We start from the raw sequence: 21,177 nt of genomic DNA, 5'->3' as shown, positions 1-21,177 counted from the left end.
ATGTTCCTCTAACTCTAGTGCATCCATTTCACCTATGCCACCATAACTAAAAGAAAAGCTACCTCAGATTTTTAAAATGATGAATGAGCTCTAACAGCTCTCATTTAGTCTTTTTTTCTTCTTGGAACCACTTTCATCACTACTCCTACTTTCAGGTTTTTACCTTCACAGCTTCTTTTTAATATTGTTTGGTAGATCTGTAACTACTGTTCCATCTGCATACAATTAAACATAGCCTTCATACAATGTTAAATATTCAAAATTCATTGAGAGGATTTTATAAAAAAGGCTAAAAAGTTGTATGTTCTTTGACAAAACACTGCCCAACCACAGCTGAAGCTAGAACATACTTGCATTGCGATGTTCACTGTAAGATAAAACTGTGTAGAATGTTTCCATTGTGTGACTAATTTAAAATGCAAATAAGGGAAAGCCCTATCTTTTTATGCAAATTTTGTGGTTGTTATTAGCCATGTCACCAGCGGATCTGCCTGTAACCACAAAAGATGGCTAATTAGGAGACTTCGTGCTAATCAAGTACGCTACAGTGAGTGGTCACGTCTGTGGCTGCATGCGCTTCGAGCCTTTCTTTCCTCTCACATTAGACTGACATGCATCACAACTTTGAAAAGTCTGATCAGAACCAAGCTCAAGTTATATGCAAGTCACATTTTCATACAAAAGCTAATTGTTCTTGTACACAAGCACTGAGACAACATTCACAATGTAAACAGCTACATTTGTGGAACGCACTAGTTATTCTTGAGCTTTAATTCTGACGTTCTAGCTTCCCCCATGGCACATCTGACCCTAAGTGCTCTCACTACTTTGCCCTCACAGACTTGATGTCAAAGCCTCTTTCCATGTACTCTGCTTTGGGATAATTGTAGGTTTTGCACACTCGTAAAGCTACAGGCTCAAGGTAAAAAGCATCCCTTCCCAAATTCACATAAACACTCACTATAAATGGCCTTATTTGTGCTGTCAGAAGGCAATGCATGACTGATAATGGAGGAATATTTGTATTGAGAATAAATAGTACACATCATCTCTTAATTCCACAACTCAAACAGACAGGAACCTGAGCTCATCCGCTCAGGTCGGACTGAAAATCAACAAAATCACTTTCTTAGATGTGGGGATAATTCTGATGTATTCAGTGATGTATTCAGTCCACCCATCTGCTTCTGCAGTTGGGAAAAGGGAATGCTAACTTCTCATAACCACTTTACAGCATCTGTAAAACTCTGCTGCCCCTTCATTTGCACTGCCATAAAACACCCCTCCCACCATTCTTCTTCTCATGTAGGACCTCCGATCTATCAATTAACCCAATACTGAGCTTCCATTACTGAGAAATTTACATTGATAGTGGAACAGAAAGGGCCAACTGCACAGATGATGATATTAATTGAACAGTCTCAATAAAGTAAGTTTGAATCAAGCTTCTTTGAAAAAAAAAAGTTGACACCATTTAACAAAATAGGTGTGCATATTTTGTCATACACTAAGGTAATTTAGGTGAAAAGGTTCATGTTCTACATTGGTGCAGTGGAAAGTATATATTTTTTTAACTTGGCTTAAAAATTTTTAAATAATCAAATAACTTATCTTGAGATAAAAAAAAATTGAGGGAAATTGTCACTGGACTCAGACATTGTGTTGTGCAATAATCATGTGATGTGGCCATCAGGATGTGTGGCTCCTCCCACTTGTAATCACATGATCCTGTGATTTGGAGCTGAGTAACACCTGGTTAAAGGTTGGTGCCGTTTTGCATTATACAGGAAATCAAGCCTGATCTTACAGTCCAAAAAACATCCATGTTAATATATTGAAGTAAACTGCATGTCCTCCCTGTTTCCCTCCGACTTTCTTCATGTTGAGCTACCAATAAATAAAGACAAATAAAAATTGAACACTTTTCCTCATTGGAGGCTTAAAGCCAATGAAGTTAAAAGCAAATGTGTGGCATTGATGTTTCAAAGGATGCTGTTAGAACCAAAACGGGTACATACATTTAAAGTAAAAATTATAATTTGTGGCAACATTAAAGCATGACATTCTGTCCCTGTGAAAAATAATTTGTTCAATGTAAAAGAATATTCTGGTAAAAAGATTATTATGGACTAATTCTAAATTAAAATTTAGGGTACCATCAGAATGAATGGTACCCTTCTTGTCAGCTAATGACATTAGCACAACTTGCTCGTTGTACTTCAGCAAGAAAGTAGGCCTGATACACAACTGACTGACATTCATGTTTTCTAAAAATTGCCTTAGTTGCATTAATGCGCTCAAGAACTCGTTCCCTGTCAGGGTAGCATACAGTATCATGAAATGGTCATAACAGTAAAATCCTTTGGTTTTATAGTTAGTTTGAGGTGGAATCAAAGTGGGCGGCTGTTTTTGGTCTATGCAGATGGTTTCTACTTCACGTGTGGATGGATGAAAGAAAAAGCAGGCCGGCAAGCTGAATAGGGATGCCTGTTCTTTAATGGACAGTCTGTCCCCGTGCAGATATGCTCCAGTGAAGCATACTGCATGTAGTGTGGTATAATCACTTTCTATCTTTTTTTCCCTGTCATCACTCTCTTTGCTTTGCTGCCTTGTTTGTGTGCACACTAGTTCTCTGTTTTCTTTATGTGCAGTACCTAGTTTCAGACGCCCCTGCCCCAACCCCTCCTCGCACAATACATGCACACGCACTCATACTTGAGGAACATGACAGCCCTCTCATACAGCAGTGTGTTTGGTGATAGAAGTCAAACCAGGCTGTGAAATGCAAATAGATTGCGTTAAAGCTATGGTATAGGCGGACACCAAGGATACAGCAGACAGTATAAATTTTATGGACTTCCATGAGAGTTTTGCATTCAAAAACTTGCCAGAAAGCATCTTTTAAATGCAAATATAAGATGTATTTTTAATCTGTGTGTGTCTTACTATTACCAGCTGTGTGTATGTAACAGAATGTGTCACTGTGTGCGAGTCTTGTTTATCCAGCATGTGTTTGTGTTTGTTATCCTTGGTTTTGCACTTGATAAGCCGCTTGATATGTATGTGAAAGTCACACTTTTATCTCGGACGGGCTGCGTGGCTTTTATCTCTGCAACGGCTCATACGAGCTTCCTGGATATGTCTTATTACAGGTTCATATGTCCAGGGGCCAGTCTGCGACTGTGTGAGAGAGGCTGGTGTGGTGTGGCATGTGGTGGGACCTGGAAAAGGAAGCAATCACAAGCCCTTATAACTGCAAATGGCTCTGATGTCCTGTGCAAAGCAGCTTGTGTTGACTGATGAGCCTGTTAACCCTGGCTGAAACAACTCCAGCACAGGGGATTAGACAGCACTGCAGGTCTGTCTGCTCGCAGCCCGTTTTGCATGGGAATTGTGCATATTTAATCTAAGGTGTGTCGAGGTGGAAGGCGAGCCTCCCTCTCCTCCCTTTCTCATTATAAATGTGTAATAGCACCCCGAGGCTGCGGGCCTTAATTCACCAGCCCCAGTCTTAATCTTGGACTCAGTCTCAGCCCCCTCCTTCCTAACCTGTGTCTACTTTTAGCCCAAATCTAACCCCGATTGGATCGCTTTGCACATCACATCTTCGTCCTTTGTGCCATACTTGGTGCTGGACGGACCAAACAGTATCTGTATTCTGATCACCTTTTTCCTAGGGGAACAAAAATCAACACAAGCCTGTTCCCTTTGCACCAGTTTGCACCATATGTTGCAGTATGAAAATCTGTTTGACAACTTTTTATTCTAGAAACAAAAAGGTGCAAAGAATCAGTTGAAATTTCTTCAGCGGTGAAAATACCAGACTGCTGTAAGTGGTAATCTAGATTCACACTAAAACAGACTGACAGATGCCTGTTTTCATCCAAATGACAGCAACATTTGTCACAGGAAAAAAAAAAAAAAAGAAAAGAAAAACACTTTAGAGAACCACAGCATCCAGATGTGGCTTCTGTTTTAGCCATGGAGTTCTAATAATTCCAACTAATATTGAAGTTAGTTTTTTCCCCTTGATGGCTGTTCTGAAGACCTTTTCTAATTAATTACATCTTTTGCACCCTGGTCAGACACTTCCTGTTTGTGAGTGAGAAGTTGCTGCCTAGTTTTTTTTATATCTTTGCTTCAATTGCAGTTGTAAATTCAGCATTTGTTCTCTGATTAATTCAATAGAGTTTCAGGCAGAGAAGCTCTAGAGTCTATCTAACTCCATCTATCACATCTCTTCTCATCACACTCTAATCCAGCAAACACTTCTCTCTGCAGGACAGAACAATTAATGCATCTTCAAGTCTCTCATCTTTGTCTTCCCCCCTCCCCTTTTTCCTTCATAATTCCCTTCCAATGATATTGCTTTTCATATGCATCTGCCATGAATTATATTAATTCTTTATGAGACAAACAGAGTGAGAGTGGCTGTGTTGTGCATGTGTGTAAGAAAGACCCCATGCTGTGTGTGTAATTTCTTGTTTGTACATGGTACCAAACATCTTAGGCCACTGCAGATACAGAGAGGGGCAAAGAGGTAGCTTAATGGAAAAAAAAAAAAAAAAAAAGATTGAGAGAGAAGAAACGAGAGAGGGGAGAATTGGAAAAAGGGATGATAACAAACACGGCTCAGATTTCACAGACGCATATTTCATCAATCATGTGAATAAGTCGTGGTGATTATGCATGGTGGTGGCAGGCCGTGGGGTGTGTGGTGCAGGGGGGTCTGATTACCATACACCATAAAGGCTGCTTTCTTATCTCACACACCCTGATTAGTTTCTGTCTTCAGATAGCCTCTCACTCTTCACTCTCTCTTGCGCACATGCATGCACACACAAACACATTGGTGGTCTCTTTCTATCACACGCATGCATGCATACATGAATTTACCTGTAAGCACAAGCTTAGATACAGACGCAAGTGTAAGTAGAAATGCAGATGAATGGAATTTACCAGATAGCACCACGAAGACCCACTAGAACCGCCGTCTGTGAAAACTGTGCTAAGATGCTATTTATTTGTTTAATCATATCACTTTTTGTTGTTAAAAGCCTGAATAATTTCCTACACAATAGATTGTCATGCCAATGGAGTGCGAGTACAAGAAACTAATTCTTGACAATGTATTGATATGCATGATATTTTGGTAGGTAGCACATATTTTTAATATTTAACTGCATAAATCATTTAATCTGTTGCTCCTTAAAAAATGTTGATCTTAAACAGAATGGAATGGTTCATTTAACGATTATGTGCCACTGTGCATATGAGCAGTTTTACAAAAAATTCAAACTAGCACAAATTATTCAATGCATCTCCACACACGCCAGATTTTGGTAAAAAAAAAATAAATGAATGAAAATAAGAACAATATTTTTATTCAAGAAGCAGTATTAGATATAGTTTTAAATCAGGCAAACATTTTAAAATGAAATGAATGGTCTGATGTGATATTCTAATCTTAAACGTCCCAGCTGTAAGCAAAAAAATCTGAATTAATAGAAATAAAGGTTTTGATTTCTGTTAGAAGAAATTAATTTCTATACATTTCTTTGAATAGAAAAAAAGATTTTTTCATACACAAAATATGTGTATGTAACTACATCTATTTTTATACATGTGTATTTTCATGAAATGAATGGAAATATGTCTCATTTAGTGATGGAGTGACTGAAATAAACCCACTTTTTAATAATACTCTAATTTATAGATCTGTATAACCTATTTCTTTTTGATTGTTTTGACCATTTTTGAACAACTTACTTGAGCTGGAGAACACAAATTAAATTACAGTGGATCATTTAGCAAGTTTGAGAGGTTTTTCTTTAACTTAGGCCTTCACCCCCTGCTTTCCAATAAAACAGAAGGGGGACGAACGTGGTAAGCTAGGCCATAATTAGCTACATTTGAAAGGCCTCGCTTTTTGTCTCAATAAGTGAATTAGAAATTACTCTATTCTCCTCCACTTCTCTCTCTCTCTCTCTGTCACTCTGATATATAATATAAACTCATTTGGTAACTAGGCAGGAGCTGTGTTGCGCTGTCTGAGTGCCTGCATGTGAGAAGTGCACCTGGGATGCATTAGGGCCTTCTGACAGGGGCCTGGGTGAAATAAGTGAAATTAATGGAGCTCCTTTCATGTCGGACAAGGCCGCGGCACCCCTTTCACGCCGCATACAGTCACAGAAAAGTCAATACTTTTTTATTACTCCACGCTTGCCCTACATTCCCCACTACAAGTGCTCTACCCGCTAATTGGTTTCAATTTGCAGAGAAAGAGAGAGAGAGAAAACAGAAGAAAGAGTGGGAGAGGACTCCATCGCAAAGAACACCGAACCAAATAAATCAATCTCATATTTTTCTCCCTGCTGTCTTTTTTCATAGAGTAACATCAAGGCTGAGAGAGGCAGACACAAGAGAGAGAAACAGAAAAGAGAGGGAGAGGGTAAATGGTTGGTTAGATCATGCATGGTCCCAAGGGAGCATAATAATATCTGGGAGCCTGTTAATGGAGACAAGTGGTTAAAGTGGTCTGGGCCCAGGCCAGGTCACCCCTGGGGGTGTCTAACCAGCAACTCCACCTCAGCTAACTGCTCAGAGCTCAGGAGGCATTGTTTAATATTTTTTAGACAAGTGGTTTGATACTTTTCAAAATTAGATTTCAGCTCAACCAGCGTTTGAGTCAAGACGGTTTACTGTACAAATTGCACAGATCCCGGCCTCCTTACAGGCATTTCGATATACACCAATTAATCATAACATTATGACCACTTATAGGTGAGCTGAATAACAATAGTTATACTGCGTGGGATGTGCTTGGCTGCAAATTAACCTTTTATCATCAAACAATGAAGCATAAAGATTTGAGCAAGAAACCAGATTCAGATACGGAGCATCTTCAAATCTGGAGATTTTGTGGCTGTTCCCAGTCTGCAGTGGTCGGTACCCATCAGCAGTGTTCCAGGGCTTATTGGACTGCCAAGTCTAAATAGCCTTTTTCACAAAACATTTATGTCACAAACTGGCAAAGCTGAACCTCTCGGGATCCGTTGCTCATAAATCTTGCTGTGACATTCCAGTAATATTCTCAAAAATAAAGCCAGAACTGTGGATCAACAAGAGCAGAAAATCTCCACATAATATTATGTTCAGGACTATAAATGCAGATGAAATCAGTGCAATTTTTTATATTAAACGTATATACAACATTTTCTTGCTCCTCTCATCAAAAATTATTTCAGTCTCATTTATACTTTTACATTTAATACCTTAAATTACTACCTTGATACCACCTTGAACGTTTTTTGTGGAAGGAGCTGTTGGTGCAAAGGGGAGCAAAGGCAGACTCATGTCATCTGAACCATAAAATTAATAAATCAGACTGATAAAAAAGGTTTGCTACATTATTTAAATGCTTAGGCGCCATCTTCTTTAATGGTAAATGTCTTGCAGTCACTTCAAAAGAGGAGTTTCACTGACAAAACCTGAAGTTTTCTGAATACTATCCAGTCTGAGCAGCCAAATTAAACATAGATTTAAGAATTGAATAAATCCATATCTGATCTAATCCCAAATCATAAGTTTGCTCTTTATCAGACTTAAACTGCAAAAAACACACATTTTACATGCTCTCCAAAATTAGCAAACTAATTACTCATCTAAATAATTAATCTAAATGTTTGCAGCTAGAGATGGCCTGTGTGTGTGTTTGCGTGTGTGTGCTGTATGTATGTGTCCTGTCTGTCAGTATGCTGTTCACTGTCGGGCTAAGCTTAAGTGGCAGTGGGGTTAGCCTCTTGCAGAAACAACACAGCCACAAATTGATGTGACACTTTGAACCCCACTCCGCCACAGTCCCACACAAACACTCGCACACGCGGACCAGTCAGCCTCTGGTTAAAGGAGGCTCCACCAGTCTCGTTTTCTCTCTGCGTCCCAGCTTTCACAGCTCAAGAGTGCAAGCCGGGGCAGGTTTTGGGGCCAATAGCATGTGTGCATAAATGTGTGTATGTACGTGAGTGAGCTGTCACACAAGGCTGGCATCACCATCCAGTTTGCCATGTCTTCCCTGGTTTGACAAGTCCCTTCTCTCTTCCCTTTGGCCAACACAAACCCACACACACACACACCCCCGCCACACACACACTGTCTCTGTCTCTCTATCACTTGTCCATCATACATGTATCGCATGTGAATATGTATTATTGGATTGTGCAGACTACGTAGATTGACGTTTGCTCACACACATACTCCTTTTCGTATGTGTAGACAGTCACATGACACATATTGTACAATGAATATGTTTGACAATGCACGCACCATGCTCTAAAAACGGTGACAGCAGCATATCACATCGCATTATTGTTACTGATAAACAGTTTTCATTTTCAATCTAAACTGGAACATCCTTTGATTTTTTTTCCATGCCACAGTTTTTATTTGTGACTTCAATGCATTACAGTCAAGTGTGTGTCTGTGTGTGAATCTGTGTGTGTCAGACTTTCTCAGGAGTTGTTGTCGTCAGATCGAGGAAGGGTTCTGTTTGTTACAAGGACAGGCTTGTCCCCACCTCCAGGCGTCGGCATTATGATGATTGTCATGGCGATGGAGTGTGAGTGACAGGCGGGATCACATGCAGTAGCCGCGGAGCAGGAAGCCCGAACCGCCCCAATCCCTGACATTAGTTTGTCCTTCATCAAAACTTTATACTCGTTTATAACTACTCACTCCCTTGGTTGGAATTTCTTTGTTCTTCATGTTTTTTGCCCATCTGTTTCTTGTCACAGATATTTTTCCATTCCTTTTAGTTCAATTTCAAGATCTTGTTTTTCATCCTCATTTACATTTTATGTTAAAGCCACTTCCAGGTGTTTTCCAGTACAAAAATTAACATTTTAGCCAGTCTTTCTTAACATTGCTCCATTTTATTAAGAGGGTAAATTAATATACAAGTTCCGTCTGTAATTGTCGTAGTTGCGCAACACCTTTCTCAATGCAATTAGGCCTGCTGTGAAGTCATGGATGCAAAAGCAAGGTGTATTTGTGCCTGGGTGCATATGTTTGTAATTTACATTTCTGTGACTCTGTTTGTATGTTAAGATATACATATTGCTGACAGCTTACACATGTGTGTGCATTAATGCATGTGCATTTGTGTCTTTCTGTGAGAGAACAAGAGCATTTTGTGCATCACAGCAGAAAAAGAGGTCAGGGTTTTCACAGAGGATCGGGCATTCATCATTAGCCTGCTGCTGCTGCCGGTAATGTTGCCTGTTACAGTCATGATTAAGAGCCCCGCTTAGTTCCAGCAGCCGGTGCAGACGCACAAACTTTTACAGAAAACTCAACCCTTACCTTGTGCCACATACGCTAATGTAAATGTGTGTGTGTGTGGTTTATAAGTGTGTTCGTAGAGATAGAGGGTTTCGCTGCTGAGAAAAAAAGGTTGTCCCACTCACTCATAAGAGCAATTCGTTGTTTTTCATGCATATACAGAAACAAAACCATACATAATTGGTACCCAGTATTAGTTGATATAATAATGAAAACCAAGATAAAGCTGTTACAACATTTCTTTCTTATTTGTAGTTCTATTGATGTTCACTTGATGGACTTGAAGTGATGCTGCCCATACCCATCACCTACTACTATACAGTGGTAACTAGCTGCTACTCCACTGTTAAGCCAAAAACCTTTTTATAAACACGTTACTTTCTTAGAAAATCACTCACCACTGGACCTGGAACAGTCCAGACAGCGCCTGCTAGTTTCTCAGTTGAGGCTCAAATTTCAACCAGTCAAAGTATTTGTTGTCTCCTCCACACCCGAAATCAACATCACCGATATCTTTGCTGGGCTGACTGATGAGAGCAATGACCAATTAAAGACCTTCCAGGTAAACTAGTTTCCTACAAAGTCCTGTCAAGACCCAGACCTTCTCCCAAGGAGTTTGGATCTTAGAACCAACCTCTGACATCATCAACCACCACTGACAAAGGTGTAATACTGCCAACTGCACAACAGAAACACTGGATACCATCACATGGTGCGCCTGGTGATGGATGCTACCAGGAATAATATTACCACTTCAAACTCCACCAAACACAGTTAGAGAAACTGGAGAAGCTCAAAAACCACAAGTGCCCCCAGTAATCTACTCCGTTGTTGCAGAGAAGATGAAAGAAGCAGCTGCATGGTAACAAATTTATCAGGAGAAACCACCCAATTCCTGTCTGTCAAAAGACCCACACAGCAAGGCTTTAGAAAAAAATGATCCATCATCCTGTGTGTCTTAGATACTCGGAAGAATCTGCATCCTTTTATCACTTTCATAACCTTAAATTGGATACTGTGTACGCAGCTTTCTCTGAAACATTCTTGCATCAACACAGAGATACTGTAGAAAACAAAGGCCTCAACGGTGCTGATGGTCATCAGCATTGTGACTCTTAAGCTGGAGAGTTAGTCCCTGTAGATTCAATGACTAACCTTTTGTATTAAAAATGTTATGTTTGAAAGACAGTCTAATCTTAATGATAAAAGTTATCTCCTTGTTTTAGTACAAATACATTTCTTGAAAATCAAATTCATGAAATCTAAAACTTTTTCAGACTATGCTAGCTTTTTGAGAAAATACAATTTTAATTATTTAGTTTAACTTTGAACCTTCCTTGAAAGTTCAAACTGCACATCGGAAGCTCCTGTGCCCTGAAGCTAAGCTCCTTCACTTCCTATTCTTCTCCGATGGTTCAGAGCCAGTCTATGTCACAAAATTGACACAGTTCTCTTTTTTTTCTTTTTTGAAAAAAAAAAAAAAAAAAACTAGTCTAGCTTTTGGCACAAATGTTTCATGTTTTTTTTTCTGTTCTGCTAACATGTTGCCACTTTAAAAAAAAAATAAATAAAAAGAAAACAAAGTCAAACCTTTTTTCCTCTTGTTCCCTTCACTCCCTTCATGTTGCTTATATTCCCTTGGGTCTGTGCTGTAAGGCGTGGAACGGGAGCTGAGACAGAGCATTTAGTAATGGCTTCTTAATGGGCTTGTCGACAGCCACATTAGAGCACGCAGACAGTGGGCGAGGCTGGGCAACGATATGCCAAACCAGATGCCATACCAGCTGTGGCACTCCGCACTCTCATTCACACTTTCATTTGTAATCACATTTCTCATACGGATGGACACCATGTGTGCAAAGAGGAGGAATGCTTCCCTCCAGTTGGTGTGAGAATATACATTTTTTTCTCTGTATACTCCACCAGTTTCAAAAGCATAAAATTCAATGGTCAAAACAAGTTTTAAATACGACTAAATTGTTTCAAAATTATGGCATAAAAATTAAAAATAGGACATATTTGGATTTTGATATTTGCCCTAATTATTTCTCCCAGGCTCATGTACATAACATACATGAGGGGCAATCAATCCACTTAAAATTGATTTCATTTTAACTTGCATTAGAAAACATCTCAGACAAATACACAAAATAACAAAACATGAGTTTTCATAACTTTTCATTTGAGTACTGATTAGGGAAAATACATTCTCCATTCTTCTAGGTTTATTACCTCTGGATTAATTTTTAATGTGGTAGTTAGACATCAAAAGAGGGGATTAAAAATAATAAATGCCGAACTTTATGAAACGACTCACATGCATTCATATGAGAGCGTCCGTAGAAGATGCACTCAAAACTGAGGTAGAAAACACAGTATCAATAGAAAGATGAATGAATCAAGCAATGAATCTTATACTACCTTGTAATCAATGACCCAGATGTCATTACTAAGGTCTTGTAGGTCTCCAGTAGGGGGAGCCATGTGTCAGTGACTTTAGCTTGTTTCAAAGACCTTTATTAGTAGTGTGTGTAGTGTGCATGTGCACACATTCAGCTGAAGAGTGAATAGTCAGAAGGTGGTTCTTTGTTTCCTCATCTGATTTGATCTTGTTGCTACCAAACCAAATTTTCCTGTGTCAGCGATGATAAAGTGTGATGAGGATGCAAAGAGAAAATGGTATCTCTGAACATGTGGAGATCAGTATGTGTGTGTGTGTGTGTGTGTGTGTGTGTGTGTGTGTGTGTGTGTGTGTGTGTGTGTGTGTGCATTTGTATTGGCAGCTGATAGCATTTTAGGATCTGAAGCCTGTATAGAGAGTGGCGACCCTCTACAATACATCGACAGCTGCCAATTGTCACTCCTGTGACTGACAGTTTTGTATTGATGGAAGGGACCTGGTGACAGAGAGATGAAGGACAAAAACAAAAGGAAACAGAGCACCAATCATGGAGAGGAGAAAGTTAGGAGAAACAAGGGGAAAAAACCAGTAGAGGACTATGAAACTGGTACACATGGAACTTTCTACAAGGTCGTGGTAAGGCAAAGAAGTGAAGGTTACCCTGGTCTGAAGTTCACTTTCGACTGTTAGTTCTAAAAAAAGAGTGCCTTTTATTAGACCTTCCATCTGAAAATACGTTATCATTTAATACTGTTACTGTTTTGCAAATTTGTAGGATTGGTTTTCAAAATTGTTGGCCGGAGTTCTCCAGGAAATTTTGAACCTATTAGATTGAATTTGAACCCACCAGAGTAAGTTTTGCGATATGCAACTAAGACAGCTTTCCTATTAATCCTACCTTTTTGTTTCATGAAATTTTAAATCAGGGTCGAAGGAGATCGGCGGCAATAACGAAACCAAACGCTGTTTCTGCTAGAATTAAATGTGCTCGATTTATTTCCCCACAGATTACAGCAAAATAACATGCATCAAACACTGTTACTGCTAGAACAAATATGCTCGATTTATTCCCCACAGAATACAGTACAAAACACTCTATGACTAAACACGTGATGCTCGATTCATTCAAGTTATCAGCGCTTACCTCGTGAAAACGTGGCCGGAGAGCCTTCGGCCTAGAGACAAGCAGCATCAACGTAGGCTGGGCGTTCGAACGCGACCCGCAGCAGACTCTGACAAAAACGCGGGCTTTTTCGTATTTTATCTCTTAAACAAAGGGATGCCTGCGTGCAAAGGGGGAATGGCCATTTCCATCCTTGCAGGCGAGCCATCCAATCAGAGGTAGCCGCTCTCTGACCATGAGCCAATCATGGGCTGAGAGCGTGAACCAGCGGACCAATCAGAGCCCAACCCAAGTCAACCAGAGCTAAGCACGCCCTATTCACGTGATCCGCATGAGCTTACAGCATGATCAATTTGCACCATACCCTGAGCAGAATAAGTTTTATAACAAATAAAGAAAAGATAATAAAAAGATAAATGAATAGAAAGTAGAACAATAATGAATGATTATCAAAGAACATAAAAGATAATAAAAAGATAATAAAAAGATAAAAATACAAAATACCAGATCACTTTTGTACAGTAGCTTCTCACAACGCCTCTTTACTAATTTCCATATTCATCTTAAGACGTCATTTGGCTTTTCAGCAGCTGGAAACCACTACTTAGAATTCAGGAGGCTTTTGCAGTGGTCAGTGCTTTCCTCTCGCACAGACACAAATAGATAGGTGTTGGTCATAATCCTGTTGTGTACCTGTGACCACTCCTTAGACTTAACATTAGCTAACTCATGCACACGGGACCACATGCATTCACATATACTCACAAAAACAGTGCTATCCTGTCAGTCACTGATGAAATTGGCTTATTTTTTGTATATGAAATATAAATCACTAACACCACCTTATGAGTCTGTGGGCAAAAATAAGATCCTTTTACAAAATAAGGCACTATATAAAAGATCCTAAAACTTTTTAGGGTTTTTATTCTACATAGTCTACATTTTACTTCTGTTGTGTTTTAAAAAAAAAAAAAAAAGTAATAGTACCACATTGTAAGGATATTTTTCTCTGCATCCAGTTTCCATTAGCAATATTCAAGTCAATGTTCTCCAGTGTGTCAGTAATGGATGACAACACCATTGTTATCTGCAGTGAAAGCTTTCTGTCTGTGAATTAAAATGGACAGAGATGCTTTCAGGCAGGTAAAAGATCATAAAAGCTGTTCCCCTTTGGTTACATTGTTTGCGCTGTCATCTGCAAAGTTTTGAACATTTTTCATCCCTTTTCTTTGCCTGTGAGGTTTCTCGCTGGGTACTCCAGTTTAACCCCACAGTTCAAAAGCAGGCCAGACAATTTGGTGATTCTATGTTCATCATAGGCTTGAGTATGTTTGTATTGATATTTGTAATCGGTGTCTTTGCCCGTGTTCACACCTGCCATTAATAACCATCCTGCACTGACGTTAAGGCAGGGTTGGCTGAGAAGGATGCTGGCGCTGATGCTCTCCATGTTGCTGTGTTTAAATACAAGTTCCCGATAACGTCATAAAGTCTTAATGCAATAAACAAATTTATGTTATGCTTTTAAGCACTGAAAACCACCCAAAAAGGTGGTTTTCAAAACTCAACAGTGTTGAATGTTGACTAAAAAAATGCAAGCTTGCAGTCCGACATATTGCTAATTTGGTAATGTGCAGAGGTTTCTCCATCTCTTGTCTCCAATTCTCTTGTCACACATACACAATAAACAGTTGTCAGTTTTCCATCTCATACACACTCTTCTCAGTTAATCACTCACATACACCTACTCTCACTTTTGAGTATCTGGCTGTGTGACTTTTTACTGCAGGTTAACAATGAGAGGAGAGGTGTGTGACCCTGTCACAAGTGTGAGAAACTGACCCAAAGAAATGAGACAGGGGCCGAGACCCCCCAACCCTAAGGGCATTAGGGTGTGTGTAGAGAGGTAGAAAGTGTGTGTATGCAGGAATGTGTGTCCATCCCCATCTTCTCATAGATGACATATGTGGGGCTATTTACATAATATTACCTTTCTACTGGATGTGGGACACACACACACACACACACACACTTCCATAGAATGGTTGAATGTGATGGCCCTGTCAGATGTCAGGATGCAGATGGGATGGGATAGAGGGAGGTAGGTCACGTCTGTTTCCCTTTCCTCTGCTCTCCTTTTCACCCATGCACACACAATACTTGTCTCGTGTCCCAAGGTTCCCAGTTACTGAGAGAGTTGTCAGTAGGTCTATGTGGTTCCTTAACTGTTTGACATCTGCCTGCAAACCTCTGAAAAACCCGTTTAGACAAACACAGATATGCTACACTAACTCACTGAGAAGCAATAGAGCATTTCCGCAGTACCTAACATTTATCCTTAATTCTAATAATAATGCAGTCAATTGTTAAACATTCAAAAACTTTACATGTTCGTTTTGACTAAGGAGACACAAGTGGTACACTTCAAAAAAGTACTCGACTCAGCTGAACAGGGCCAGGTTAGAAAAGAGGTGATGTTCTAACTGCCAAACTCAGTTTTACAGAAAGTGTACTGACCTGTAAAAAAGAGAACATGGAGAACATGAAAATAGATGGCAGCATCAGTTATTATTTCACTGCTATGTGACGTCTATGTTCTATGCATGCTTGTCACTTGGGCTTGTCAACTGTTCACACAGAAATCTGATTTGTGTAAACAACCACACACACACAAAAAAAAAAAAACTGAATTCACCATGAATTGATCTGTGGCCACAGCTTACCCAATCAGCATATGAATGTGTGCATGAATGGGTGAATGCCTGAATGTGAGTCTAAAGACTTGGTAAAGCAAGTTTTTTACTATTAATACCTGCTGTGTGGACGTAGCCTTAGTCTGTGTGGTTTGTTGTTTTCTCAGTTCTCTATTCTGATGGAAAGACAAGTCTACATTTGTTCCACTTTATGCAAGATAATAAAGCTGTCATTCACAGACAACTTTATTGGATCGGCACCGGAGCTCAGGGTCACAAACTCACACACACACACACACACACACCTACCTAAGTGCACAATGCTCCAAAAGATCCCCATGGACCCTGTTAAGCATATGTCAAATATATCCATGCAAAGAAAGTGAGACTGCATGACATCTGTACAGATGCTTGAGTGGCTGGCAGATACAAAGCACCAAGCAACACACATACATGGGTGTGTATGCACACCCACCTCATATCTTTAACATGCAAAGAGACAGACAGCCCTGATAGCAAATAAAATGAAATCAACCTTGAATGGTAAAATCCTCTGTGAATACTTGTCTCCTCTTTACAAGTCAATTTCATATCCTGTAGCGCAAGACAAACCTAAAGAGATTTGGGAATGGTGGAGAACTAGACAGAAGATAGGGAGGGTGTGGGGCTGGAGGAGGTGGGGGGGGGTAAAGAAAGGTTACTGAAGGAAAATGAAGGAACTGAATTATCGTGATAGACAAAGACAGAGGGGCACTTCAATGATGCCTGGGTGGTAGGTTAGTAAAACTGTGTCAGAAATTCATACACTTATTATACCTTATGTAGCAAATTTTATGTCTTTTAATACTAATGACAGTTATATCAAATATTTTAACATTTGATATAAATGATGATACAGGATTTTAATGTCTGATTTAATATCAACTGTGCATCTGTACAGAATCTGTAAAATGATTATAAAATATGACTGGCCTTCAACAGGTCCCAAAGTGATCAATATCTTTCCAACCTCAAATATCCACCCACTGCAGATTCAACTATATTATTTGCTAAACAAGGATAATGCTCCAATGGAAAAGTTTACGAATATGAAATGCATTGTAAAAACACAACATCCCCTTTCTTCTCGTTCTCCTCATTAAAGGCCAGGGTTGAGTGAACAAATAATGTCTGTCTTGCCAACAAACTTCAAGCTGCGGATCAACGCTGCTCCTCCAGAGTTCCCATGGTTCTCTGATTATTGCTCTCATTTTCTGTCAGTTTGGATGAACAGCCTGGTGTGTATGGTATGTTTGCAGTTTTGTTACAATCTGTTTGCAGATGACGGGCTGAGCAGAGCTCCATGACTTCTTCAACACTTGGGATATTATTTAACAATTTAATCCTACTTTAAATTTGTCCATTACTCACACCCTGACCTGTCTTGGACCGTTACTGTGTTTGTATTGTTGATGATGCACTGCTTAGTATATTCTAGCTTTTCTTTACATTTTTGTTTTTCTTAATGTTTATATTCTCCTCAGCTGAATGATCATAACTCTCCTTCCCTCAGGCTGCCTGACTGGTCTCCCCTCACAGCTGCATCATGTTCCCAATAAACCACCTGTCTTTTGTCAATAATCAATCTCCCGAGTACTTTAGCTCCTCATTCTCTTCTAAACACTCCTGGTTTTTTTTGTTTGTTCCTGTCTTTCTGTCATTTTTCCTCATGTTTATGCTATCTTCTAGTTTTCTGCCTGTGTCTTTGTTCTGTTTCCCTCCATAACTGCCTCTAATTAAACTTTTCTTTTAGTTTTCATTAAAGTCTCATAATATATCTCTGCCTGCATCTTGGATCTAAGTACAATTCAATACTGTGACAATAAAAATGTTTTTATGTTATTTATTAATGATCATTTCATTCATTATTTTGTCAGCATAAACACATTTTTAAAGCCAAATGCTGCTCACAATAAGAAAATACTTCAAATGTTAAATACAGTAACGCACATATTGGTTTATATTGTGTCGTATGTGCTTTGTTTGCTGTCTGCGGAAGAAGTGAGACAACCCCCCGTCTCAATATTTAAGTATACATTTCAAATGGGACTCTGTTGCATTCCACAGTAAATAAAATCAACCAATTCTCTGATATACACTGAAAATAATCAGTGAAGGTATCCCTCATTGCTTATTCAACATTCAACAAATCAGACCTTGCTTTTTATAATCGATTTAGTTGAATGTTTCGTATATGACACATAAAAATGGCCTGGATCAATATGTTATTCCTAATTTAACATTTTGTGGCAACACCTTTAGCAGCAATAATTGTCAACAAGGATCTTTGTATTTTGAGATGAGATGTTTGCATTTGCTAACAGATGGTTTTGTTCTGTGCTTATTTTCTGTTGAAAGTACTTGACAGAAAACTCAGCCGCTATGAACAGTGAAAACTAAAACACAGATGCAGGTTGAGGGACCACATCATGAATGTGAGCAAATACAAGAGAGGAATAATTAGAAAAGCAGTTAACTTCTTTCAATCCGATCATCCCCACATCTTGGCCTATTTAAAGAGAGACATAATTACAGCTTTGAGTATTTAGCCTTGTAATTTACTCATTTTGTCATATTATTAATAACTCTCTCACTTGCCTCTTACTTTGTCTCACACTCGCGGCAGGGGTTCACCCGTATAATCTACTCTGTTAGGTCCAATCCATATTCCGATTTATTATCACTTTCATTTGCTTATTAAGTGCTCCCTTGTTTTCTTCAAATAAGGTTATAATTAGAGATTTGGTGTCTGCAGCTTGAAATACTATCTCCTCTTTATGGAATCTTGGGTGGGATGAGAGAGAATTGTGTTTTATCATACTGATGAAGTTAATGAGGATGAGCACAGCTTGATATTGTGTTTGTATGTGTGCGCGAGTCCCTGCATGTTTTCTAATTACGTCTTGGTGGCAGCTTTCTGGCCTCCAAAGTACTCACGTACTTTAGTTCCTCTGTTGTTTTGTTTTCCTACTGTTTAATGCAAATGAAGCAAAATGAAAATAAAAACCTTTAAACAATTTCTGAGATTGTAGAATATGGACATTGGTGCCATGATGCTTTGAGGATTATATTTTACCCAGAGCCTGGTTTAAAATACAGAGGAAACACAACAAGCCTTTCTATTGCATTCACAACAAAACAACATGCACTTTTCGAATAATATAGTATATAATATAAGAAAGGACATCATAATATATAGTTATGTGAGGATCTGAGTATTCAACATCAATTTAAACAATTGTAAAAATCTAAAATATGTTAACTAGACTGAAACTAAAAGAGAAGAAATTATGTTTTAAAAAGAAAAGTCATTTCTGCTGAAGAACAAACAAGGCCACCAACATATTAATTACTGTTTAAAATGAATGCAATCACAGATGGGCATTTCATCTGCATATTTTGTCAACATTAGGTATGGGGATCTCAGTTATCTGCATCATATGATACAGATCTGGATTCACAAGCTATGATCTGAAACATCTTAGTTTCCTTTTCATCAACCAAAGATTTAATTAGATTTACGTCCTCATCACGATGCATCTCGATTTAAATGAACGTTACTCAGCTGAAAAATATGTTTTTATAAATATGTTTTCATTCATAAAAAATGAAGCAATTCAAAATCCAATCATTTAATAATTAATTAATTTAAATAAGGGTTAAATTATACGTCATATAATCTGTGTGTGTGATGTTTGAGTGTTTTTTGGTGTTGAATCTTGATACGTTGATTGTAGCGTTGTTGTCAGTTGCTTTGGCAACGAGTGTACGTGTAGCGTAGACGACAGAGCGAGTAAAAGAGGATAGAAGTAGTTTTGAGTTATTCTAAAATTGTTTTTCTGCAATATTTTTCATTATGCGGTGGCGCACTGCCTTGAATTAATAACACCTACATCTCTAGGTTTTATTTAGTTAACAGAATTATTTTATCGCGACATTATTTTTTTTTTGCCCCTTTCGGAATCGTGCGCATGCGCAAAATTTCCGGACGTAACATACAAGGGGTCTTTTATGGCTTTTGTACAAATGGAGTTAATAGCTGCTGAAAAAGGATGAAATGCTAGCCTCACCACGCGTGGAGATGAAGGAAGAAGAACGACGTGAATCTGCCTCTGAAGGAGGTGAACTGATAGGCGTCCCCACACTGACTCCATGTCGCCGTTTCAAGGTTTGTCGTGCTTACAGTGTATTTGACAGAAGCGTGGTTTTGCAAATTGCATTTGCTTTATCAAGCCATCCCCTTCTTCTTCTGAAATCCAAAGTGTTGCCAAACTTTCGATGTACATTGTTGCGGTGAATGTATCGGTTCCTTGCTCCGCCATGTTTCTCAGTTTGTTTTTTGTCATGTATACGCGCGTTCTGGTACAGCTTCTTCTTTGTGGACGTTGGCGTACCAATTAAATCCCACTCTGCTTTGCGGTCCACAGGAAGCACTATTCGGTCAATATTTTTATTTATTTATTGTGCATTAATACATTAATATATAATTTTACCAAGAAAATGAGATAAAATCCGGTGTAATTATAATTTTCCTTATAAATCACTGACATTTACGGCTACCTTACCGTATCACGCATGACTAGTAATCTTCCCATCTCTAGTCAACATTATTTATCATTCTGAAGGACATTTGGCCTGTTTGAAGCTTGGACTTTTAGTTTGAAGGAAGGCTGTCACAGTTCCTGAGTTCTGTAAAATATTTACTCTAAAGAGATCTTAAAAATAATTCAAAATCAGCCATTCACATATGTGGAATAGTCTACATGAAAAGAAATGGCCAAAAGTTGGGCAAATAAGTTTCCCCAAAAAACTGGTTGCGAGATGCTAAAATAAATCTCTAAAAATGTTAAATTGTCAGCTGAGGATGGTGCATCCACTATTTGGCAAGTTTGCAAAAAGGAAACTTTTTTCCTCCAAAAAAGGCAAAAGCCATACAAAAGTTTGTTTCAGAATAAAACTGCATTATTTGAACACAAGCACAGAAATTGTCAATTAAACACAACAAAAAAACTCATACAATCTGCAAAGCATGGTGATGTAGGTATCATGGTTTGAAGTCCATGCACATCACAATAACACAAAGATGCTATATAAATATTTACTTAGAATTTTTGTCTCATGTGATCAATGTACACTATATAAAAACAAAAAACAAAAATCAACCTCCTATTTATGTAATTATAATATGACCAGTTCAGTGAGTTGTCTATGATTTCATTGCCCTTTTTATCTTTTTTATTGTTTGGAAGATGAACTAAAAGTATAGATAATTTTTCCAAATTTCAGGACAAAATCCACATGTAATCAACAAGCTCATTTCTGGCCAATGTATGACTGCTGTATCTGTGCATGTCTTGGCATTTGCATATGATGGCATTTTCTTCTTGTGTGGTTTCTCAGTCTAAATTGCGTCATTAGACAGTGAGAAGACTTTACAATTGCTGAATACTAATCACAAATGTTTCCTGAGGTTGATCCACTGATCCATTCTTACCTTCTCATGACCCACCCCGTGGGCCCAGGTCTGTCTTTGAGGAATAGCGGAGTACATTAAGACACGCCCCAGCAACACACTGATTACA

At 38.7% G+C, this 21,177-nt stretch overlaps 1 protein-coding gene across 1 annotated transcript in view; it reads right to left on the bottom strand.

The window, feature by feature from the left end:
- Positions 1 to 19,930, bottom strand: part of esrrga (estrogen-related receptor gamma a) — a 254,277-nt gene extending 234,347 nt beyond the window's left edge. The window contains exon 1 of the mRNA XM_015037362.1: positions 19,666 to 19,930. Within this exon, the coding sequence (XP_014892848.1) occupies positions 19,666 to 19,749 (84 nt within the window). The 5' untranslated portion in view covers positions 19,750 to 19,930. The remainder of the gene's footprint in view (positions 1 to 19,665) is intronic.
- Between the last annotated feature and the right edge of the window lie 1,247 nt (positions 19,931 to 21,177).

The sequence above is a fragment of the Poecilia latipinna genome, unplaced genomic scaffold (genome assembly GCF_001443285.1).
Source record: "Poecilia latipinna isolate Pla-1442-1.1 unplaced genomic scaffold, P_latipinna-1.0 Scaffold402, whole genome shotgun sequence".
In the NCBI taxonomy this organism is placed as follows: Eukaryota; Metazoa; Chordata; class Actinopteri; order Cyprinodontiformes; family Poeciliidae; genus Poecilia; species Poecilia latipinna.
This window is presented reverse-complemented; position numbering and strand designations above follow the sequence as displayed.